The 22067-nt window shown below is 41.6% G+C and overlaps 2 protein-coding genes across 2 annotated transcripts; both read right to left on the bottom strand.

The window, feature by feature from the left end:
- Positions 1 to 12984: 12984 nt before the first annotated feature.
- On the bottom strand, positions 12985 to 17171 carry pdrg1 (p53 and DNA-damage regulated 1). Its single transcript, XM_031875422.1, has 5 exons — positions 17006 to 17171; positions 16106 to 16181; positions 15822 to 15896; positions 15604 to 15684; positions 12985 to 14530 (listed from the first exon to the last, which is right to left on the bottom strand). Exons 1-5 carry the CDS (start codon positions 17087 to 17089, stop codon positions 14448 to 14450), a joined length of 399 nt encoding a protein of 132 aa, XP_031731282.1. The 5' UTR covers positions 17090 to 17171; the 3' UTR covers positions 12985 to 14447.
- Positions 17172 to 17173: 2 nt separating this feature from the next.
- Positions 17174 to 21427, bottom strand: LOC116398791 (uncharacterized). Its single transcript, XM_031875420.1, has 4 exons — positions 21274 to 21427; positions 20897 to 20981; positions 19684 to 19748; positions 17174 to 19601 (listed from the first exon to the last, which is right to left on the bottom strand). The coding sequence occupies exons 1-4, from the start codon at positions 21387 to 21389 to the stop codon at positions 18266 to 18268; spliced, it is 1602 nt and encodes a 533-aa protein (XP_031731280.1). The 5' UTR covers positions 21390 to 21427; the 3' UTR covers positions 17174 to 18265.
- Between the last annotated feature and the right edge of the window lie 640 nt (positions 21428 to 22067).

Genomic DNA, 22067 nt, shown 5'->3' on the forward strand with positions numbered 1-22067 from the left:
AAACTAATTGTATAACTATAGTTGTATAACTGTCTCAATCTGTGTGTGTGTGTACAGGAACCTGCAAATGTGTATTCAGAAGGGAGTACAGACAAATAAGGATACACGAGGTGGGACCGCTAGTATGGGTCAACTTTAAGGGCCCTGAATGGTTGGTCACTCTGGTTAATCAAAACAAGTTCTAACACTATTACATATAGATTAACATCTAAAACAATTTGTTCAAATCGAAAGCAGTGAGGTCAGAAAGTGATTGATTTCTGACGGAATGCCAAATACTGACCCTTTTTTCATTCTAGAGATAAAATCATGTAATTTGGCATAGGTTTCTGGTAATATCAATCTGTGTTTGATAGCTTAATTTAGATCAATATGAACACAATCTCTGCTTTTGTCGCCATTTCTTCTGGTCTTCATATTGTAGGTGGTCTTTTTCATCACAACACTGTCAAAGATAGACCAGAAGTTGCTTGTCTAATGTAAAACTGTTAAAGCCTGTTTCTTATTGCAGAGAAAACACAAGTTTGATGTGAGCATGAGCTAAACCACTGCAGCTGGAAGTGGATTTGACAGCTTTACAGAGATTTTGGGAGTATTTGGCGAGGGTTGATCTTCAGGCTGTGACATGCCTGTGGGAGGAGGTAAAACCAGAATTATTCTTAGCTTACCACAGACAGGGCATATGTCTGCTGGTTTTTTACATTTGAAAGTGCAGCTCAAGTTAATCCCTGGGTAAATAATCACACTTTGAAAACCATGGTCATTAAAAGAGTACTCGTCAGATTTAGCCTCACACTCATGTAACAGTAGCCCTGTTTGCATTCAATTGTCAAGCAAATTTTAAGCAAACTTTTGAAATTTCCATTAACTGGTTTGGGGCGAATACACACTGTTACAGTTTGGTCAGAAGTTGGCGCCATAGGCTACACATGGTTGTAATTCACTAGTAAACAGAGGAGAAGAAGCAGAAGTTGTAAACCGGAAACAAAACAAGTCTTTTCTATCTAACTCATGTACGATAGAAAAATGGAGCGAGGTCTTCAGTAATTTGTTTCAATTGGGAAAGTTTTAATTGTTCTTTCATGTCAGCTAATATTGGTCATGATTCATGCTGTCAGGAGATGAAGACTATTCACACAATACAGCAATATCAGAGAAGACACCAATGACAGAAACAGCTGATCAGTCATTTTAGTTAAATGTTAGCTACATCTCAGTTCAGTTCGTCTCAAATGTAACGGCTCCTTCCCCAATGGATAAAACATAAACCAGCACAAAAAATGACAATTACCAACATAAACCACCATGTTCTGACCAGACATTTGCAATTTGGAACAAAAAACAACAAAGTTAACACCATACTTAGTCCTGCACAGCATGATGGAAAATGTGTGGCTGTTGCTGAAGACATGCTGGCTTGATGCTTGCTAGAGCAATGCTGTGCATCTAGCAACAAGCACATCCAGTGAGCTGGCTTTCAGTTCAACTGGTCAGAGAAGCGCATCGCAACTGGTTGAAGTCCTGAATACCTGTCCTACTTTGTCTCTGATTTGTTGCCTTCTTTGCATAACTACGCCGCCAGTTCGGTCGACAATGGTAGGCCAAGTGAAATTTGAAAACCAGAAATAGTTATGATTAAACATATTCTGTGGTTTTACAGAATTGTACAGCACTGATGTTCTTGTCTTGTGATTGGGTTATTTTGCCAATAGAGTGCTACAGGGATGACGTATATTTTTAGGATTATTGCAGAAGCTTTGTTGCAAACAACAATGTTTATTGAAGCATAAATGCAATCGGCAAAAATAAAAAGCTAACATTTAGTCATTTCTTAGCAAAAGCTTCAAATTTCACTCGAAATATTTACTGATGTATTTTATGTCGCGGAACAAAATGTCAAATTATTTTAAGTTTGTGATAACAACACCTTATTTCAGTCAACGAACAAAAAACCCATTGACCTCGAGACGAGAGCGAAGTGCAAAAATTCTGACTCATTTCCAGGTTTTAGGACTCATTCCTGCAGCATTTTATGGACATTGTATGGTTGTATGCTTAATTAACTTTATACACCTCTAAGATAAGGGTTCCAGTTGTACTATGCTTTTGTGTAGTTCAGTTTTATGTTTTGATGGTTTGTGATATCAGAACCAACACAATGTTGTCTTAATACAAGCAACAATTACATAAAAAAACACAGCAAAATGTCTCTCCAGATATCACTTTTTTTTAATCAGGCTGTTTATCCGACTCCTCGTTCCTTAACACTATGTATGGTGTAATCTCACAGGAGAATTCAAGCCCCATTCCTGAAGGAAGGAAATGAAAAACAGGGGAGCGGTAACTTTAGCTCACTAAGACCGGACTTATTTCCAGTCTGGAGGAATAACATGGTTACTTTACATGGACTACAAAACTTGATCAGCGAGCATTAACCGCCCCTACATCAGACATTCCAATGGAGTTATAGAGCTGAGGCCTCATTATTCAACGGTCAGAGCAACTGCATTGTATAAAGAGTTGCTAGCCATGTTATTCTAGTTGCTAGCCACATTGAGTCATTAGTCTCGTTAGTCATGTGAGTTGCTACTGTCGTTAATGTCATTAGTCACATGAGTCATAGTTTTGTTAGCTAAACCCTAACTTCCTATGAACACGAAAGTTTAAAAAAAAAGACTATGTATTGAACAAACGGCAACTGACACCTTCAAAACTGATTCTAGAGAGGAATCCAGAGCGTCACAGCTTGAAGCTTAGGTCCACTGACCAAGTGTCTGCATTTGATGAGTTGGGAGTGAGAATGTGTTGACTAGACCAGCAGTTTCAAACAAACGGCCTGAGGGCCAGAAACGGCCCGCCATCGGGTCCAATCCAGGCCACAGTATGACTTTGCATTTTGCAAAAATTGCAGAGACAGACATCACATGCTTACGTACAGGCTATGTGACACAACAGTGTTAAGCATCGACTACTCTTCATGTAGGAGTTAGAGTACGGTCCGATAATTACCACTATAATATCCTGTGCCAGTACATTGTTTCTATATTACAACTCGGGAAATGGGACCACCCGAGGAACACTTGAATGCACCATTGTCTGCGCTCACCAAGAGCCATTCGAGTTTTCTTATTAATTGCTTCTTAATTGTTCCAGTTTTTGTCCGGCACAGGCCTGCACGTTTTTAATCCTTGCTTGCTGCCTTTACAAAACTGTTTAATAACCTACTGCTGGCAAATGACCTTCTGGCTACGAGCGCCCCCCATTCGCTCCGAAAATCAAAATTTTGCTTGCCTCAGACCATTTATGCTGGCCTGCTTCACTCAATCGAAGTAAAATATGTTGTGGGGACATGTGAAACGTGTTGTGCTATGTCTGTGGTGTATTTTTAGGCTTCAATCTGCATTATTTAAAAAATAAATGTTCAATACAAGTGCTTTTTTTCAGGCGAACCTGGAACTTTTTCAACTTGAGCTGTGCCATAAGTGTATCAGTTATTAACCAGTAACATATACACAATATTTACACAATTCAACACATCTCACAAGTGTTACCTGTATTAAACCATCAAAATTATTAAAAAAGACCTTGTAGTTAGAGCTGTGGACTCTCTTGAGTATGGGTATGCAATTTTTGAGCAGAGGCCTAAAAATAGGGCTCCTAGTTAATAAACGTTCTGCTGCAACTAACCCTTTTTTTAAAAAATGTTAAATGACAGTCAAATTAAGTTGTGATGTTTAATGATGTTCAGCTTTATTCTAACAACACACACACAGCAGGTCAATCAAGCTATGCAACTTCTGCAACTCTGCTGGCATAGCGGTGTGCGTGTGCACAACTGTTGTCGATGAATTTAGTTCATGACCTGATGTATTTGTTAAAGGAGAAAGCTCAAGGTGGTGTCCGATTTCCAGTGGTGTATAGTAACGAAGTAGAAATACTTCGTTACTGTACTTAAGTTGTTTTTTTGGATATCTGTACTTTACTATTTATATTTCTGCTGACTTTTACTTTTACTTCACTACATTTTGCAAAGAAAACTGATACTTTTACTCCGATACATTTCCCCTGAAACCTTCGTTACTCACTTCAAAATCAAATCTATCTTTAGAAAAAAATGAATCATGAGACCAACGTCGGGTACTGTGATGGAACAGAGACTGCAAGCAAGCAGGTTTGGTGAATCAGTGGTCCTAGCTTGCAAGTTAAATCATTGGTTAATCACGTTAATGCGCAATTGCAAACAAGTGCTCTCAAAGCCGCGGCGTTTTGATTCCCAGTGATGCCCAGCATGCTATATGCTATAGCTAGCGAGACTACATGAGTAGAATTCCACTCTACGATGACTGATTTCATGATGGTCCAACACCCGTGGATCGCTAGTGAGTTAGTGAGCTGAGGAAGTGTTGACAGTTGTGAGATTTTGTTGATTTGAGTCATCTTAGCTATAATCATTGCAGAACTAGTTGGCTAACGTTAGCTAACTTAACGTTAGCTAGCCACCACACCATAGGATTGAGAGGAGCCGCGAGAGCGCAGCATTAGGGAAATCCTTCCCAGCTGTGCGCAAGCTGTCTGTGAAGCTGAACACACCTCTACCTGCCTCAGCGGCCTGTGAAAGGCTATTTAGCATCGCAGGACTAGTCTTCAGCCCAAGAAGAGCGAGACTGAATTCTCCCAATTTTGAAAACCAATTATTTTGAAGATGAACAGGACATTTTTCAGTTTCAAGTAATGACTGGGTTGTTACTTTCGGTGCTGCTTCAGTATTGATCATGTTTTGATATTTGAGTCATTTTGTGGATGATCAGATGGAGTTATGATGGTAGCAGTCGCCCAATTGCAGATTCAGCTTGAGCAAAACCTTTGCCTATTGTGTTCAATTCAGGCCCATAGGAGTTTACAAGGCAGGTGTCCTTTCTCTAAACACTGACCTGATGCATCAAGTGGATATTTTTTGCTGAACACAATATTATGCATTTGCCCTCTACATCCTCTAGTCGGAATGAGCATACTTATAAACGCACTGTTACAACTCCTTCATAGTGTCATATTGCTTTTTGGAGAATTATGATGGTAAGTTCATAGTACAGTGGGTACGGAAAGTATTCAGACCCCTTTAAATTTTTCACTCTTTGTTTCATTGCAACCATTTGCTAAAATCAAAAAAGTTCATTTTATTTCTCATTAATGTACACTCAGCACCCCATCTTGACAGAAAAAACTGAAATTTTTGCAAATTTATTAAAAAAGAAAAACTGAAATATCACATGGTCATAAGTATTCAGACCCTTTGCTCAGTATTGAGTAGAAGCACCCTTTTGAGCTAGTACAGCCATGAGTCTTCTTGGGAATGATGCAACAAGTTTTTCACACCTGGATTTGGGGATCCTCTGCCATTCTTCCTTGCAGATCCTCTCCAGTTCCGTCAGGTTGGATGGTGAACGTTGGTGGACAGCCATTTTCAGGTCTCCAGAGATGCTCAATTGGGTTTAGGTCAGGGCTCTGGCTGGGCCAGTCAAGAATGGTCACAGAGTTGTTCCGAAGCCACTCCTTTGTTATTTTAGCTGTGTGCTTAGGGTCATTGTCTTGTTGGAAGGTGAACCTTCGGCCCAGTCTGAGGTCCAGAGCACTCTGGAAGAGGTTTTCTTCCAGGATATCTCTGTACTTGGCCGCATTCATCTTTCCTTCAATTGCAACCAATCGTCCTGTCCCTGCAGCTGAAAAACACCCCCATAGCATGATGCTGCCACCACCATGTTTCACTGTTGGGATTGTATTGGGCAGGTGATGAGCAGTGCCTGGTTTTCTCCACACATACCGCTTAGAATTAACGCCAAAAAGTTCAATCTTGGTCTCGTCAGACCAGAGAATCTTTCCGTATCCACTGTAGATGCAAAAGTATACTTATGTACAATATATTATGTTGAACATTGTTGCTCCTGGATGGATCACAGCCAACCCAATTATTTTCAACACAGCTCCATGTCCTTGGTCATGGTGGCCACAGCACTTAAAAGAATAAACTTCATAATTCTCAAAATTCTAACCCTTTGCTTTTTTATTAACAGCATTTACTTGTACTTTTACTTTCAATACTTAAGTACATTTAATATCAGAAAATTACTTTTGATACTTAAGTACAATAAATATCAGATACTTTAATACTTTTACTCAAGTAGTATTCTAGTAGGTGACTTTTACTTTTACTGGAATAGTTTTCCAGTAAGGTATCTTTACTTTTACTCAAGTATGGCTTTTGGGTACTTTATACACCACTGCCGATTTCAAATATCTTCGAATCATCTGAGATTCAAATCTGTCATTTAAAAAGCATGCTAAAAAGGTGGCTGGTACTATCAAATTCAACCTGGCTAACTTTAGGCATATACTGTAAGACCATATCTAACAACGGAGGCAGCCAAACTCTGTATGCATGCTATGATGTCCCACATAACTGAATCTATTAAGTCCCTTTACAAAACTAACTACTAAAAACACTTGACCAAAAGACTAATAGGCCAATCACCATTGCCACATAGTTTAATAGAACAATCTATTTATTTTCGTTAGTTTGAAACATTCTGGCTTTGGCAACAAGTTGTGATTTTCTACTAATTTACAAATCACTTGCTATACACAATGCCAAGTGTTTCTAACTTCTTTCTACACAATATAAGCGTTAAAACAATAGAATGTGTGTGTTCTGCAATGCATGAAGCCGGGTGTGTGAGGTGAACAATATTAAAACCTGGGAAAATGTCTTTGTCCAGAAGGAGAAAAGTGGACACAGAGTGCTGGATTTTCTGTAAATGGACGTATGCTCGGTGAGTTCACGGCAGTTTTGTTGCTAAAGCAAATATGAATATGAACTCAGGACACTGATATACAGACACAGTGCAGGGCTGACAGGTTCACGTTTTGCAGGTGTGTGGCTTGGATCCAGGAGGTGAAATTATGGAGTGTTGAGATCAATTTCCAGGTCACAAGCAGGAGGAAAGAGGAGACGTGGAGGCACAACATAGAGAAAGAACAAGAGACACTGGACTAGTTCATCAGCTCATCAGACATAAGTGGCTTTAAATGGCTATCAAGTTCAGCGCGTTCCCGGATGAGACCCACTGTATTTAAGAACTCTGGGTAAAAAAAACTATGGCAGGAAATATGAGGTCATGCTTCGGTCATGCTTCGGTCATGCTTCGGTCATGCTTCGGTCATTGCTGTGAGCCGCACAAACACAATTCACCTCCATCGTACTGAGGAGAGAAGTAAGGCTGTGTATTGTTTGAAATTACTTTTGATACAAGTGCTAAAATGCAATACCTTACAACAAAACCCTTTTCTACATTTTGCTGAATGCCATGTCCAATACTCTCCTTTTAACTCTGTTTTGGTCCCCACGAACCCCTGAGATAAACGTCTGGTTTGTTTGCTATACCACGGCGTATCAGAGCCATCGTAGGTTGGAAAAAACAACAGCCTCGGAGACGGGGTAGGGGGATAATATTCAGAGAAAGAAATTGCGTATTCTCTGAGATTAAAGTGCCAAATTTATGAGAAAAGCTAAAAAATGTACGAGAAAAAAGCCCCTCAAATATTCTCTTAGATTATAAAGTCCTAAATTTGGAAGAACTAAATGTGATTGTTTTTGCTCCAAAAGTAATGTAGCTCAAGCGCAAGTTCACTCACTCAATCTCTGTCTCTCCTCTCCTTGTAATTACCCTCCTCCACCCCAGTCACCTCCAGTCAGCATCACAGTCATGCTCCTGATTCATCATCAGATTGCAGCAACTCCTTTCACCACCACCACCACTGTCTGGACTCCAGGGGGAGTAGGCCTATTGGACCTCAGTATCCCTACCCTCGCTGATAGTACTTCAGGATGGAGTCCAATCGCCAAAGACTTTGCACTTTTCATAGTTGATGCATGTATAATAAATCATTGTTAAATTATAAAACAAGTCTGTCCTGATTGAAATGTTGTTATGGTAAGAATGACGTCTGAACGAGGCGAAGGTCCTGAAAGACACATATACACGTTTTCTTTTATGAATATAAATAAATACCAATATTGTAAAAGTTAGAGGAAAGTAGAGACAGACAACTTTTGCCTCCAGCGGCTCTCATTACTGCAGTGTTTAAATGTGGCATCTGTGGTTTGATTGGAGTTTTTCCTTGTAAATTTTCCACTCAATCTCAGAGAATATCCAAGTTTTTTTCTTTTAAATTTACGACTTTAATCTCGGAAAACTCCCTCAGGAGTTAGTGGAGACCAAACGCACAGCCAGAAGAGAGTGAATATTGGACTTAAATTCAGCAGCTGGCCATAAACACAAGTGAACACTAATGTTGCTCTGTGTCTGCTGGATGTGCAACTGTGCAATTGTTTGCTAACATTGTCGCATCAATTTAAAAGTTTTTTATATGTAAATATTCACAATTTGCTTCTGCTGCCCCCCAGTGGCCAAAAAGAAAGAATCAGTTATTACAGGATAATGTGAAGAGGAGTAAATGAATCTGGCCGAGCAGATGCCACCTTTTCGATACTGCACAACTCGGCACATTTTTCAATCAGGAGATACCGAGTGAATGAAGGAAAGATAATCGTTTATTATAACAAATGATATGTGTTAATCGTGTTCTTAATTAGCATATATAAATAAATCATTGGTGTAGAAAGGATCAGTGAGGGGGCGTCATATTTAAATGAACCTCCTTGAGGTGTGATTGGTGTGTGGCCGATTGGAAGTGATGATTCAATCGGCTGGCTGTCAGCTGATCACAGCTGGGGGCGTATGGCTTCCGTGTCCTGCATGAACTAATGCGATGCTTCATTTAAACTAAAGAAAAAGAACACCAAACAAACGAAAGCCGCAGTCTCAAAGCAAGCTGCCAACTTCCCCCTACACCAGTGAATGGCATTTTACCTTCTTAGCCTAGAACCTACTACTGCCCAGGTAATAGAGAGTGGTGGGTAATATTCCAAGAAACAACGCGGAATTTCTTAGATGTAAATCGTAAAATTACGAGACAAAAACTTGGATATTTTGAGATTAAAATTAGCAAATTTACAGGGAAAAAAAATATAACGAGTGCTGTGATGAAAGATATTTTGAGGGTTTATTGTTAAGGAACCACATCGCCTCATTTTGTAAGGTTGCTCAACCTCATCAGACCACAGATGCCATGGTTTAACACTGAACATCCATCCATTCATATTTCCATTCTCATCTCTTATTGTCACTGTGTTAGCGTGAAAGTAAAACAACGCACAAGCAGTTATGATATGTGCCTTGTCTGTGTTCTCTTCCCTTCACACAGTAACGCAGTGTGTTTGGAGTAACATCTTCTCAACAGCAAATAAAAGACATGCCCTTATGTAGTCAAAGATACATGTTGTTTGTCTCTACTTTCCTGTAACTTCTACAATATTAGTATTAATTCATGTTCACAAAATAATAAACATGAAATAACTCTTTAAGGACCTTTTGCCTCCTTCAGATGCCGTTCACCAGAGAGGATATTGGAAACAGCAATCTTTAGGACTAATCTGATAACCCATTGGTCTAACATGAGAATAAGGTACAATGCATACTGATGTCCGCATTGTGTTAATAAAAGAACACAGAAAGAACACGAAAGAAAATGCGTGTACGTATTTTTCAGGAGCTTCGCCTTATTCAGAGGCCATCCTTACCGTACAGTGTATATTTGCAGGCCAACCAGGAAGTTAGCATCACACTGGTTCCCTCAACAAAAAGCCAACAGGATTGTTCCGTTGGATTTGGGATTATTGCAGAAACTACGCTCAGTGGCAAACACAAATTCATGACACTTACACGTCACAAAAGAACCGCGTGAAGACGTTTCCCAGCCTTATTTAGCGACTTGTTATCAACTGCCTTCTTTAAGACTTGTAATACGCATTTCATTTATTGTACAAGAAAATGTAAAAATCCCTTAAATTTGCGTTAACCACTGACCTAATTTTAGGCATCTAAACATAGATATAACATGAAATATAAGAAGTGGACATAGTCATCATGACGTCAGCCATTAGTTTGTGGACCTTTGAAGCCTCGAGTTTGGTATTTCAGCTGTCAACCAGTGAACAGAAGTGACCATATTTGGTCTGCGGGGAGTGACGTAAAGACGCCATATATGGCTCTAGTAATGGTAGCGACCTGTCAATCACAGGGTAGCCCCGCCCTAAAGCATACCCTGCTTTATGGTCTGTTTGACTCTAAATGAACCATCATTTACTAAATGAACATCATGCTGTATTGAAGAAGACTTGAAACTAGAGATTGAGACCATAAACTCATGTTTACAATGTTTACTGAGGTAATAAATCAAGAGAGAAGTAGAGTCATTTTCTCATAGACTTCTATACGACTGGAGGAGTCGCCCCCTGATGGACATTAGAGAGAATGCAAGTTTAGAATACTTCCGCATTGGCTTCAATTTTCAAAACCTGTGGTTGCCGCCTGCATCTAACCAAAGAAAAAAAAACATTTATAAAACCTGTTGACCTCAAGATGAGGGAAGGGGAAGTTCAATAATGCTGAGTCATTTCCAGGTTTTAGGACACATTCCTGCAGCACTCTATATATACTATACTATAATAACACCTTAGTAGCAACGAAATCCACACTTTAATCTCGGAACTTTGTGTGTGTTTTTTCTCGTTATACTACCTTCCCTGCCTCCGTGCATGTATTTGTCTTTGTCCTACTGTCCCTAATGCGCTGTCAGGCTTAACCCTCTCACTGATTAATGATAAAGTCTCCTCCACTCAAGTTCACCGACACGACCCTCGGCCGAGTCTGTTCAAATAAAGCACCTCTGCACCTGCACGTGAAACCGATCCCCCTTACTTATTTCGTCAAGGTTCGCCTTTGAACCGCACACAGTGTGAGAGGTCCCCGCGCCCACCGGCAGCCAAACAACCGTTGTAAATCAGTACGCCGCTCCTGCAGAATGCAATGATGACAGCAGAATGAGATATTTCCCCCTACAGTAAGCAACTCAGTCTGGCAGTAGGAAGAAGCCACACACACACACACACACACACACACAAAAGAAAACTCAAAATCTCTGTTTGACTCTAAATGGACCATAATTTACTAAATGAACATCATGCATGCTGTATTGAAGAAGACTTGAAACTAGAGATTGAGACCATAAACTCATGTTTACAATCAGGGGCGTTTCTAGGATTCAAAGAAAGGGGGGGCTTAGCCCCCAAAGGGGAGTGGCATGTTTGCGCGCAATTTTTTTTGGGGCCCATTTGGGGCCGTGGATATCCATTGTTTCAGACAGTTCATAGATTGGTTCAAACAGAAAGAGTGTGATGTTGCTCTGTAGTTTTGCTTGCATTCAGTATATGATAACACAAGAGACAGAATTTCAGGGTCATAGTGAAATTTGACAACACAAATATGAACTTTTCTCAAATAAAGAGAGAGAAATAATTTTCCTGCTTGTAAAGGAAAGATGGATAAACTAGCTTTCATATCCGCGTCACTCCCAAATCCTAATTCTTAACCTCATCTCACTCTGACGGCCCACGGGCGGGCCGTCAGAGTGAGATGAGGTTAAGTGTGTTAAGTGTGTTAAGTGAGGATTTGTGTTATGTACACAACTGCTCTGTAACGATGAGTATTAATGTGATATCTCATTATAAAGCTACGGTTCTTGTAATTCGATTTATGCAAACCATTTCAAGATACAATAACAACAGCAGGTACAGTTAACGTCTCTGTCAAACAAGCACTCCAAAAATAGCCGATAAAATATCGCCGTGACTCACCGATTATGATTCATAATGTCCCCCTCGTGCTTGCTAGTCCAGCAAAAACCATCTTGTTTGATCACTAAGGGTCCACTCGGTCGAATCCAGCAAAAGATTTAGTCCAAAACACATTAGTACGTCCATAAAGACCCACGGGGGGCTGTTGCATCATTTCAAATTAGCCAGCAGATATGATAACTTGCGATCATAATTCGGTGATTATTTCACTTTTCATGTCAACAGAGCGGAGATTTTCATCGCAAAATGGAGGCTGCATTCCGCCGGTTAGATTGACACCTCATTTGACCCAATAGGAGCTTCTATAGCCCGGTCACATTCTGGAACAGCCAACGAGAGTCCGCTTTGAAAGACAATGCCCGCCTCTCTTCTTTGGGTAAAGCTTTTCAAAGCTGAAATTGTAAACCGTGACTCAGGTACCTGAGACCGATTATCAAGAGCAAAGTCTGGTTCATGAGAATTTTCAAGAATGTGTGAAAGTTGACAATGGTTAAATATGATATAGTTAACCAGACATTGACATAAATAAACTTTAGTTCAAATTTAAGACCATGTTTATCATAGTATATGCATTTTGACAAACTAGTATATGCATTTTGAAGTGGTGACGCAAGCCTCCAAATGCATTTTTACGCTGCCGCACTCTTAGTAAACCACTTGTAAAATATTAAGTTTCTGTTGTATTGTTATCAAATTCTAAATTTTACCAGGTACCATGACTCCATCCTGTCGTAGGACTGTGTTTTCCGGGTCATAAGTCCCAGCCATAGATAACTGCTGCCATCTGTTGGCCAAAACAAATCCATGTGGAAATAAAATCCTTCTTTTTCAGTGTGGTAAAGTCCATAGCTCAATGCCAGTAGTATCACTGTACAGCCAAGTCTCCACCCACTATAATTACACAATGTACAGCTTTGTGTTGTATTGCTGTTGGCGTGAATAATTAGCTCTAGTAGTTTAGTGGGGGAGGGGAACATTGAACAGTCGATCATCGGTTTGCAGTCCCGCAGGTGGAGGTAGAATAGAACGCAGCGCCTCATTTTTCTTAACATAGCGCCTTTGCGTGCCTCTCCGGGCGCGGTTCCCATCCTTTGACTCATAAAGTCATCACTCAGAGCCGGTTTGCAGGTCTGAGAGCGGTGGCACGCAACCAAAGTCTGAGGAGAGTGTGAAAACAAAACCACCTCCACCACCCCCGCAACACACACACTCACCCCTCCTGTATCGATGGCTGCAGCCCGGGGCGGCCCATGTCTACTCATGCACAACGGAATTACACACAATACACCTACTTACAGTTTATTCCCAAGCCGGTTGTCACATTGTAATTAAGGATGTACGGTATGTCTGAGTCAGAGACAGAAAAAAACCAAAACCAAAAACTCATACTGAGTGAGAGCAACTCTCACTGGCAAAAAAACACCAAATCATGAACATATTTCATTTATTTATGTATAAGACGAGGTAGTAAATAAAGTTAAAGGACAGAAACCTGCAAAAAATAGTTGAACAATGAGAAAACATAAACATTTGCACAAGAAAACACAAGTTTAAACCAAGAACAGATTGTGGTGCAGGTTACATAAAGCAGCACTTCATCAACACCACGTGTTAGAAGCTCTGTCTTTCTGCTGTACACCGCCACCACGTGGTCATAGTCTCAAGTTATGTCAAACAGAAATTTTGGGTTGAATGGGTTGAGTGTCTGTGGGATCCTGATGCTGTAGGCCTTTAGGACTACAGCGGGACTAATCCAGTAAAGTAAAGGGGGGGGCTGAGCTTAGTCAGAGGGGAGGCCCACAGCCCCAGACCTTGAAAAGACCGAATTTAAAGTAAAACTGTTTATTAGATCTTATCTTCCTCGGTTACAATGCTGTACTCACCAAAGTTGAGTTTTATTGGACCTAAAAACGGGTCCAATGGACAAGAAACGGGAGCAGTCAACCGACATTCCATTTTTACCGCCAAATAAAGTGCTAGTTTGGTTACGACCTGTGTGATCGTCTAAGCACCTGTGTGTGCTAACAGCTAACGCTAACGCAGGTTGCATTAAGTTATGTCGTGGTGTGTTCAGGCTCTATTCAGTAAAAAGAGTATCGGGCAAAGGTAAATTACTATCATGATGTGTTCAAATGCAATCTTGTAAAATGTAGTTTTTTTGTAATAAAACTTGAATAAATTCAGTTGTGTGAAGGAGATGTTTTCATCTTGTATGATTTTATGACCGGTTTAACTTTTTCGGTTTTGAACGCACTGGTGTCAGATCGGTATCCGCATCGACCGATACGCAAGTTCAGGCATCAGTATCAAGAAGGAACAAATGGTATCGGAACATCTCTTTTTACAAAATACAGGTCATCTGGCGAAGCGTCTCATCTAGATGGCTGAACAATGTTGGAGTCGAACCTCAACATGTGAGAGGAACGAGGGAGTGGCTAAAATACACTTTCTGTATTCATTTTGAGTCTTTTTTTGTAGATTTGAGACAAAGAATACAATGTTTTGACAACAATTAAAAAAGAAAAATCCAAAAAGGCAGGTGATGGAGATGTAGACTAACGTAGCTAGCATGAGCTGATCAGAGGCTCTTCGGCATCTTGTCAACATGTTCTCTTCTCCGCAGTCAGCAGATCCGATGTCATCTCTTCAGAAGGCTGTTAATAGCTCGGACTTCATCGGTGGACAGAGGAGAAAGATTGTAGCCTCTCAGCTCAAGTTTTCCTGCAAACAAAGAGAAAGACACACGTCATGCTCACACTGCTGGGAGGACAATCACAATGAGATTGCGGCCGCTGATGAATTGCTCATCACTTGCATCCCTCATATTCTCCGCTTCACAAAGTCATTAGCTTATGATATGACAGCGTAAACAAGCACGTCAAGTTTTGCAGCTGAGTGCAAATTGAATTTTTCTACGGAGGTTCTTTTTTTTTGTTTTTTTGTTTGAGCATCCACCACGATAAACGCGGTTTAGTTACCAACTCTATGATGACAATAATTTCACTGTGACTGCGTGTGACTGTTAGCTCTGATCTTTGTGAATTGGACTGTTTTTGCAATGAGGCTCATTTTGATGTGTCTGCATATTATTATTGAAGTATGTGCAAATAGCACAGGAGCACCAATATGCTATTAGCTTAGCAGCAATCTTTTGTGAAATTGTCCCTCAGTGTGACTCTGCTTTGCAGTGATGTCAGTAGTTGCAAGGCCTCCCTGAACCATTGGAAGATATCCGAGTTTAAGGACATATCAGCATCCATGAAGATGGTCCAAGTTTCAGAAATGACTGAGGTGACACAAAGTAAAAACATCAGAGATTCTGATGAATATGTGCTGTTTAAAGGGAAGTTCTGCCAATTAGAACCAGTTCCACATCTTATCTTATGAGCATGTGCTGCACTAGACTCTACAGGTGTCCATAGTGTTTACCGTGTGCATGGTCCCAATGGCTGTCTCCTTATAGCTTTGGGAATTACGCTTATTAATAAACGCTTTGTACAGGTTGGTTGCCAGACAGCCTGACGGTGACAAGGTTCCAGAGAGGCAGCGTGTCTGGCTCTTCTGATGTGTCCACAAAGTGTTGTTTTTTAACATGTGTTTAACATGGTACTCCTGTCTGCTTCTACAAACTCCATCTACTGTAATACACTGACCATGGAGAAGTACCTCATAAAACATCTGAAATATCCCTTTAACATGAGACATGAGAGTATCATTTCCCTAAATGTCGACCCACTCCTTCTAACCAGCCTGGCGCAGTGGGCCAACCGGACAGCGGAGACGCTCCTCAGTACCTTGCATCACATTTAGACGGTTGACTTTCGCTTTCAGTGCTGTACGGAGGTCGTTTATCTCCTTGTCCAGCTGCTCTTGGTCTAACAGGTGAGAGAGAAAGATCAAAAGAGTTCAGGGTGATCTCACATGTGGCTACAACATGTAAACACAAATCTATTTATATTCAAATCTATGATGGAAATCAAGCCAATAAATTAAAATTGTATTTTTGTTTTACCTTTCTGGATCATCTCTCTCGTCTTCGCTTTGGGAAATTTGATGAACATGTTTCCGAAGCATACCTTCACTTTCTCTGCAGATGACAGCAGTGAGCGTTACTACAACCGTACAGCCGACTCCCTCTCCACTGTGAATGACTGTAATGCAATGTAATGTAATGTAAATGACTGTAATGTAATGAAATGTAATGTGAATGACTGTTTTCTCAAACTAAGCCAATGTGTCCTGACATCACTGTCTGAATTTCTCTTCTCTGACAACCTCCTGTCACCGGTCGCTCACCTGAATCTGACATTTCATTTTTCAGTGCGTTCAAGGCCTCTCTGTTCCCGTTTCTCTTTGTGTCCAGGTCCACTATCTGAAACACCCACAGAGAGCATGAGTTCTCCACACGTATACACAGCAGGTGATGCTTTGTCATTATGGTATGTGAGAAAATGGAAAAATACATTAATATCAACAGTCATTGACTAGTTTTAGTATAAATATGTAATGTCAGTGTTTAAAGGGGAAAATTGTTACAATATTGGCATACGGACTTTGCAAAGTGGCATTCATTTAAATGCGTTCCCATTGTATATCATGGCAATATACATCCCCGTATTAAATAACTAAATGAAACACTGTCAAAATAATGCAGTACAATAAAGTTTCAAGTCACATTTCCAGACTAGCTTCTGTATTTATCAAAGAAATGTCATTTGTCATTGGTGGCTTCTTTCATGAAAAGAGAGAACACTGTTGCTTTCTGCCCATATTCTGCATCTACTACTGTACTGGTTCATTTTATCAAAGAATACTAGATTTAATAATCACTGGACAGCAGGATGTGTACTAGAAAGCCCAACAGCGTCTGTTAACGGTTTTAATTCAAGTTAGTAGTACTTGCTAATGTTAACTAATGTATGTTATCTACTGTTACAGTGCTGCTTTGTATTGTACTATGTATTTCGTTATTTTCTGTCCTACCAATATCAGCACAGAGATACCGAGCCATGTTGGGTTTATTCATTTTGACGTTTATGAAATGGAAATGTAGTTTAAGATAAACTAGCTGTGAAGCGCGAGCTAGCTAGCCTAGCTGCTAACATTCTCAGTGGCAGCTTACGTGTCGGTTCTCCCAGGTGACCCTGCGCTGCATATCATTAACAGCTTATTGTTGCCCAGTAAGTATTGAATGACCTGTTGCTTAGTGGTGAGAACATCCTCAGCTGCCTCCTCAACTTCTGTCAAGTACTCCAAAACACGCACGGGTACGGCGTCCATGGTGGCTGTGTCACCTCAAAAATACGTCCGGCCTGAAACAACGACTGGAATCAGAACGGTCCGCTTGGTGACAATTCCCCTCAAACAGTCCTTATAGATGATAGATATGAACATTAATCTAAGATACACCAGCATTTAGCACCAGGATAATATTTACTTGCCCTGTATTTTAGCAACTTAGTTTCTCTGACAAACATTTTGTGATGTGAACATCTATTTCTTTCTTTCTTTTTAGAGGCTTACATTTACACGATCTGTAATATACAAAGGTGTACACAAAGTATTTTCAAAGCTACATTAAGAAAACAAACTTTCATTCTAAGTGTATGTATCCCAATGGGCATTTATCTTTCAACACTCAAACTGCATTAGCCTACTACAATGACTCACCTCCACCGCTCAGATCTCCTCTGGGACGTTATCACCTGACAAAATAGGCTGTGATTGATTCAATGGGATTATTTGTCCCGCTTTGCAAAATCTCCCCCCATTCTTCTCTCCAAACTGATCAGGCTCTGTTAAGAGCCACAGAGACCATAAGTGAACAGCAATATACAGGTCCAGCCATTAAAGGTATATTGGAATGAGGTCCAGACACTGAGTTGACCTCAGAAAATCTCAAACTTGAAGTTGTCTTGCCGGATGCAGCAAGGTTTCCGCCAGTATTTCCTCCTTTACCTTCACAGAGCTTTTTCCACATGTGTACCCATGACTTTGATGAATCACACACTTCAATTACAATTGTTTGGTAAACTTTAATTATGCAGTTACTTTTTAGACTGACCAAAACAGAATCACTAGTGGTGTGTTGAAAACTCCTGCGTACAAATATATACATTGTGTATTGTGCTGACGAAGGCTCCCTGGGTTGATTTCAATCGAAAACTATAATAAATATCCACATGCTCAAAGGATTTATTGTATGTATCGATAATGCATGTAAACATCCACAGTCGAATTAGCTTATTTGACTGCAATTGGATTAAATGTAGTAATGCAACAATAAATAGCTAAAAAACTGGCAAAACATCCACTCAAGACAAAAAAGTACATTTACAGTCTTGCTGCACTTTGTCAGTCTGTTCAAATAAGGAAAAAATATTGAAAATATACATTCATAATCAAATAATAAAAGTGACTGCAGCTGTGATTACACTCACAACCCTCAACTTGCTGTTATGTAACAAATTCAACCTGTTTCGGTCTGTTTGGTCGGTTTATTGGACAATTCTTGGACCCAGGTAAATTGTCCATTATTGCAGTGAGGGCATCTGGTTTTATTTCTTGTTCCCTGAGCTCAGCCTCTCTCCTCCACTCGGCTCCTCCTCTTCTACACTCGGAGCCGCTTCGTCTTTTCTCCGATGCACCTTGTTGTCTCTCGACTCCACCTCTTCTCTGCTCAGAGCCACTCCTCCTCCGAAATCCCCCAGGCCTGTAGTCCAACACGCCCCCCCGCGCTCCCAAACGGTCTCCGACACTTGAGTCTCTGGCAGTGGACTGAGGCTTGGCGTTAGCACCGTGAACGGGGTTGCGGATGTTGCCTGAGGCCTGCATTCTCCTCAGGTGGCTGTTGGTCCTCGCGGGGCTGCCGAACCTCTGAGCTCGGGACGCAGAGCTCCTGTCCGCGGAGTACACCCGGCTCTCGCTGTAGCTCCTTTTGGGGAGCGATGCGGGGCCCTTGCTGCACTCCGGCGTGGGACTCAGTCTGGACTGGCGGGGGGAGCGGCAGCACGACGATGGCGTGCTGCAGGCGGAGTAGCGGAGGCGGCAGAGGGTGCAGGCGCAACCGGAGAGCAGGGCGCAGTGACTGGCCAGAGAGGACAGGAAGTTGAGGGGGAAGGAACGTTGACACTGGAGGATGCACTTCGGAGAGCTGAGGCGCGACGAGGCGGCAGCGAACGACCTATGGCAGCTGGATACGACATCTGACACCGCCGGCATCCCGCCCTCCTCCTGGACAGTCTGAATCTGGCGCCACTCCAGCTGCAGCATCCTCTCAATGTACCTTTCCAAAGGGCCCACGGGCCTGGGCCGAGGGGCCCCCCGGCCCTCCGTGTTGTAGAAGACGGCCAGCTGACCGAGGCTCCAGGAGTTGAAAGGCGGAGGGAGGAAGTCTGGGAAGTCCAAACCACCGTGGTTGTGTCCTCTGGGCCTGCAAGAGGAGCAGTCCTCAGCCTCGATGACCTCCGGCCTCAGCTGGAGCTGTGGAGGAACGCGACCACAGGGCGACGCAGGAAGTCTCTCCGACTCAGACAAGTCGGTGTCACTATCCCCCTCTCCATGGCCGCTCGGGCTCCCTACCTTTGGGTTTGGGGACGGTTCCTCATGCGGATCAGGACTCATAGGAGGTAGGCGGTGGCAGGGAAAGGCCGGTGTGTGTCTGCTCCCTCTCAAACCTGTGTGCTTGTGTTCCCTGTGGCCGCAGTGCTGAGCAACCGGCCGCACCTTCAGTTCCATCCTGTCCTCTGCGAGGCACAGCGGGCGAGAATTTGGCTCTGAGGTTCCCTGAGCACTAAGGGGAAAATTTAATTATTAAATATTAGCTCCGAGGCAGCACAGAATGGCCCAAAATTTGCAAAAAACAGCAATCTCACCTGTGTTGAGAAGTAACGCAGGTCGAGGGGGTGTTAGGTTTCTGCTTTCTTCTCTGCTGCAGCTTCTGTGATGACAGAGACGCACCGTTAAGCCTGCACACATTTTCATCTTATTACTAGGGTTAGGGTGTGTAGGCATGTGTAACATGTGGCCAGAATTTTAGTTTAAAACCAGGCGGCAACCTCCGGTTCTGAAGAGTGAAGCCAATGATCAAGTGTCTTAAAAAACTGCATTCTCTCTACTGACCAGCAGGGGGCGACTCCTCTGATTGCAAAAAGAAGTCAGATTGTATATTACAGTAATTTAGCAGATGCTTTTATTCAAAGCGACTTACAATTTAGATCCTATCACACCGGAAGAAATTTTGGGGTTAAGTGTCTTTCTCAAGGACACATCGACATGTGCCTAGCGGAACCGGAGCCGGGGATCGAACCGCCGATCCTCTGATTGAAGGACGGCCCTGCTCTCCACTTAGCCAATCGTATAGAAGTCTATGAGAAAATGACTCTACTTCTCTCTTGATTTATTACCTCAGTAATAAACATTGTAAACATGAGTTTATGGTCTCAATCTCTAGTTTCAAGTCTTCTTCAATACAGCATGATGTTCATTTAGTAAATGGACCATAAAGCAGAGTATGCTTACTGTCACTCCTCTGCAGTCGAAATAAATTCACTTTCGCTCACTGGCTGCAAAAAGCCAATATGGGGACGACCAAAGCGCACAAGCTTCAAAACAGCAATCCACGATGACTACGTCCACTTCTGATGCACAGTCTATGTTTAACACATTCAAATAATGAACTAGCATTGCCAACAGAACATGAAGAGGCTACGCTAGAAGTTACATATTGCACCTTTAAACACATCATTACTTCACAGTTATGCTGCAACTTTTTCACTAGTCAGACACCTTTTTTTAAATGAAATCGGTTAAATACTTTAAAATTGTATTTTATAAAAACACAGCAATTTCCCAGAGCTCGAGGTGATGTCTTCAAACTACTTGCTTTGTTCGACCAAAAGTTCAAAACATATTCAATTTATAGTGATAGCGCTAAAGCAGAGAAAAACACACACATCCGAGAAGCTCTTATCTGCAAATGTTGGGCATTTCTGCTTGAAAAATTAATAATCGATTATAAAAATGGTTGCCGATTAATTTCTGTGACTGTCTAATTGACTCGTGCTTTCGGCTCTACCTCACGCTTACCTTCTCATTGTTATTTTTCTGACTTGGCGGCGTATACTCTGGTTGCAGTGACTTCCTTTGTGACTGCCGCCTGCCCATTTTGGTGCTTGAAAAAATAAAAGAAAAAAGCATTTCACATTAAACACAACCAATTAACCGAATAACGTGGCATAAAGGAAATATAGAAACGTATATCTAGCTATATGCAGTGCACACACGACGGGTCTCTTTTGTAACACAGACGACGGACTAATGCACCGCGTTTGGAGATCAAAGCGCGAACACGCGAGCATCCCCGTGTCGCCACGGAGGCGACAGCTCGAGAGAGGCACGAGAGCATCTCTGTCACCGTCAGCTGTCGCTGCAAAATAACAAATAACATCTGAGGCTCGCGCTACCTGACCACATCAGGCCTGTTGCTGCTCCACGGCACCTTCTTCTTCCACTCCCTGTCCCTGACGGAGAGCCTCTCCAGGCATTGTTGTGGCACCCGCTCCACCAGAATTGTGCCCATCCCAAAGCTCTCAGAAGGAACCAATGAAAAGGGCGAGTGGGGGCTGTTCACTGTGCTCTAAGAGCCAAAAGCACCCACCGTGTTTTTTATGAAAAACATGTCGGCATGATGGACAATTCAGCTGCCGTCCAGCTGAGGGCAGCACAGCTCCGTCCTGTGTGATGCTCTACCTGATGGGACTATACAGTCTAAGGGTGGGACGAGTTTAAATTAGAAGAAAGTTTATCGTAATGTACTTTTCATACTGCAACCTGTGTTTTCTACAACTAAAGCACGTTTAAATTAAACTTTTTTTTTAAATTAAACTTTTTTAATTTGCGATGTTACCGATATTTTTAGTAACATGTCGAACGATCAGCTAACAATACCAGTGCTGATCATTACTTAAATGTGATTTTGCCAAAATAATGGTAATTTAAAGAAAGATAAAAAGAGGTCAGTAGCTTAAAGGTGCAACACAAAATACCTAGCCACCTGGTCCATCGAAATAAGGCTCTGCATTTCCCCTCCACTACTGGTTCCATACAATTTAAATGTAAAGCAATCAGTTAAAAAAGCAAAAACTCTGAACTAACTACTAATCAAACTGCTGAAACTTGGAAGAGTGCCTGGCGTTTTCTGTTTTTTTTCACCTTTGGAATTAATCCAAAAAAAAAACGTATGAGAACCATGGATGTA

The sequence above is a fragment of the Anarrhichthys ocellatus genome, unplaced genomic scaffold (assembly GCF_004355925.1).
Source record: "Anarrhichthys ocellatus isolate YVR2014 unplaced genomic scaffold, GSC_Weel_1.0 scaffold90, whole genome shotgun sequence".
Taxonomy (NCBI): domain Eukaryota; kingdom Metazoa; phylum Chordata; class Actinopteri; order Perciformes; family Anarhichadidae; genus Anarrhichthys; species Anarrhichthys ocellatus.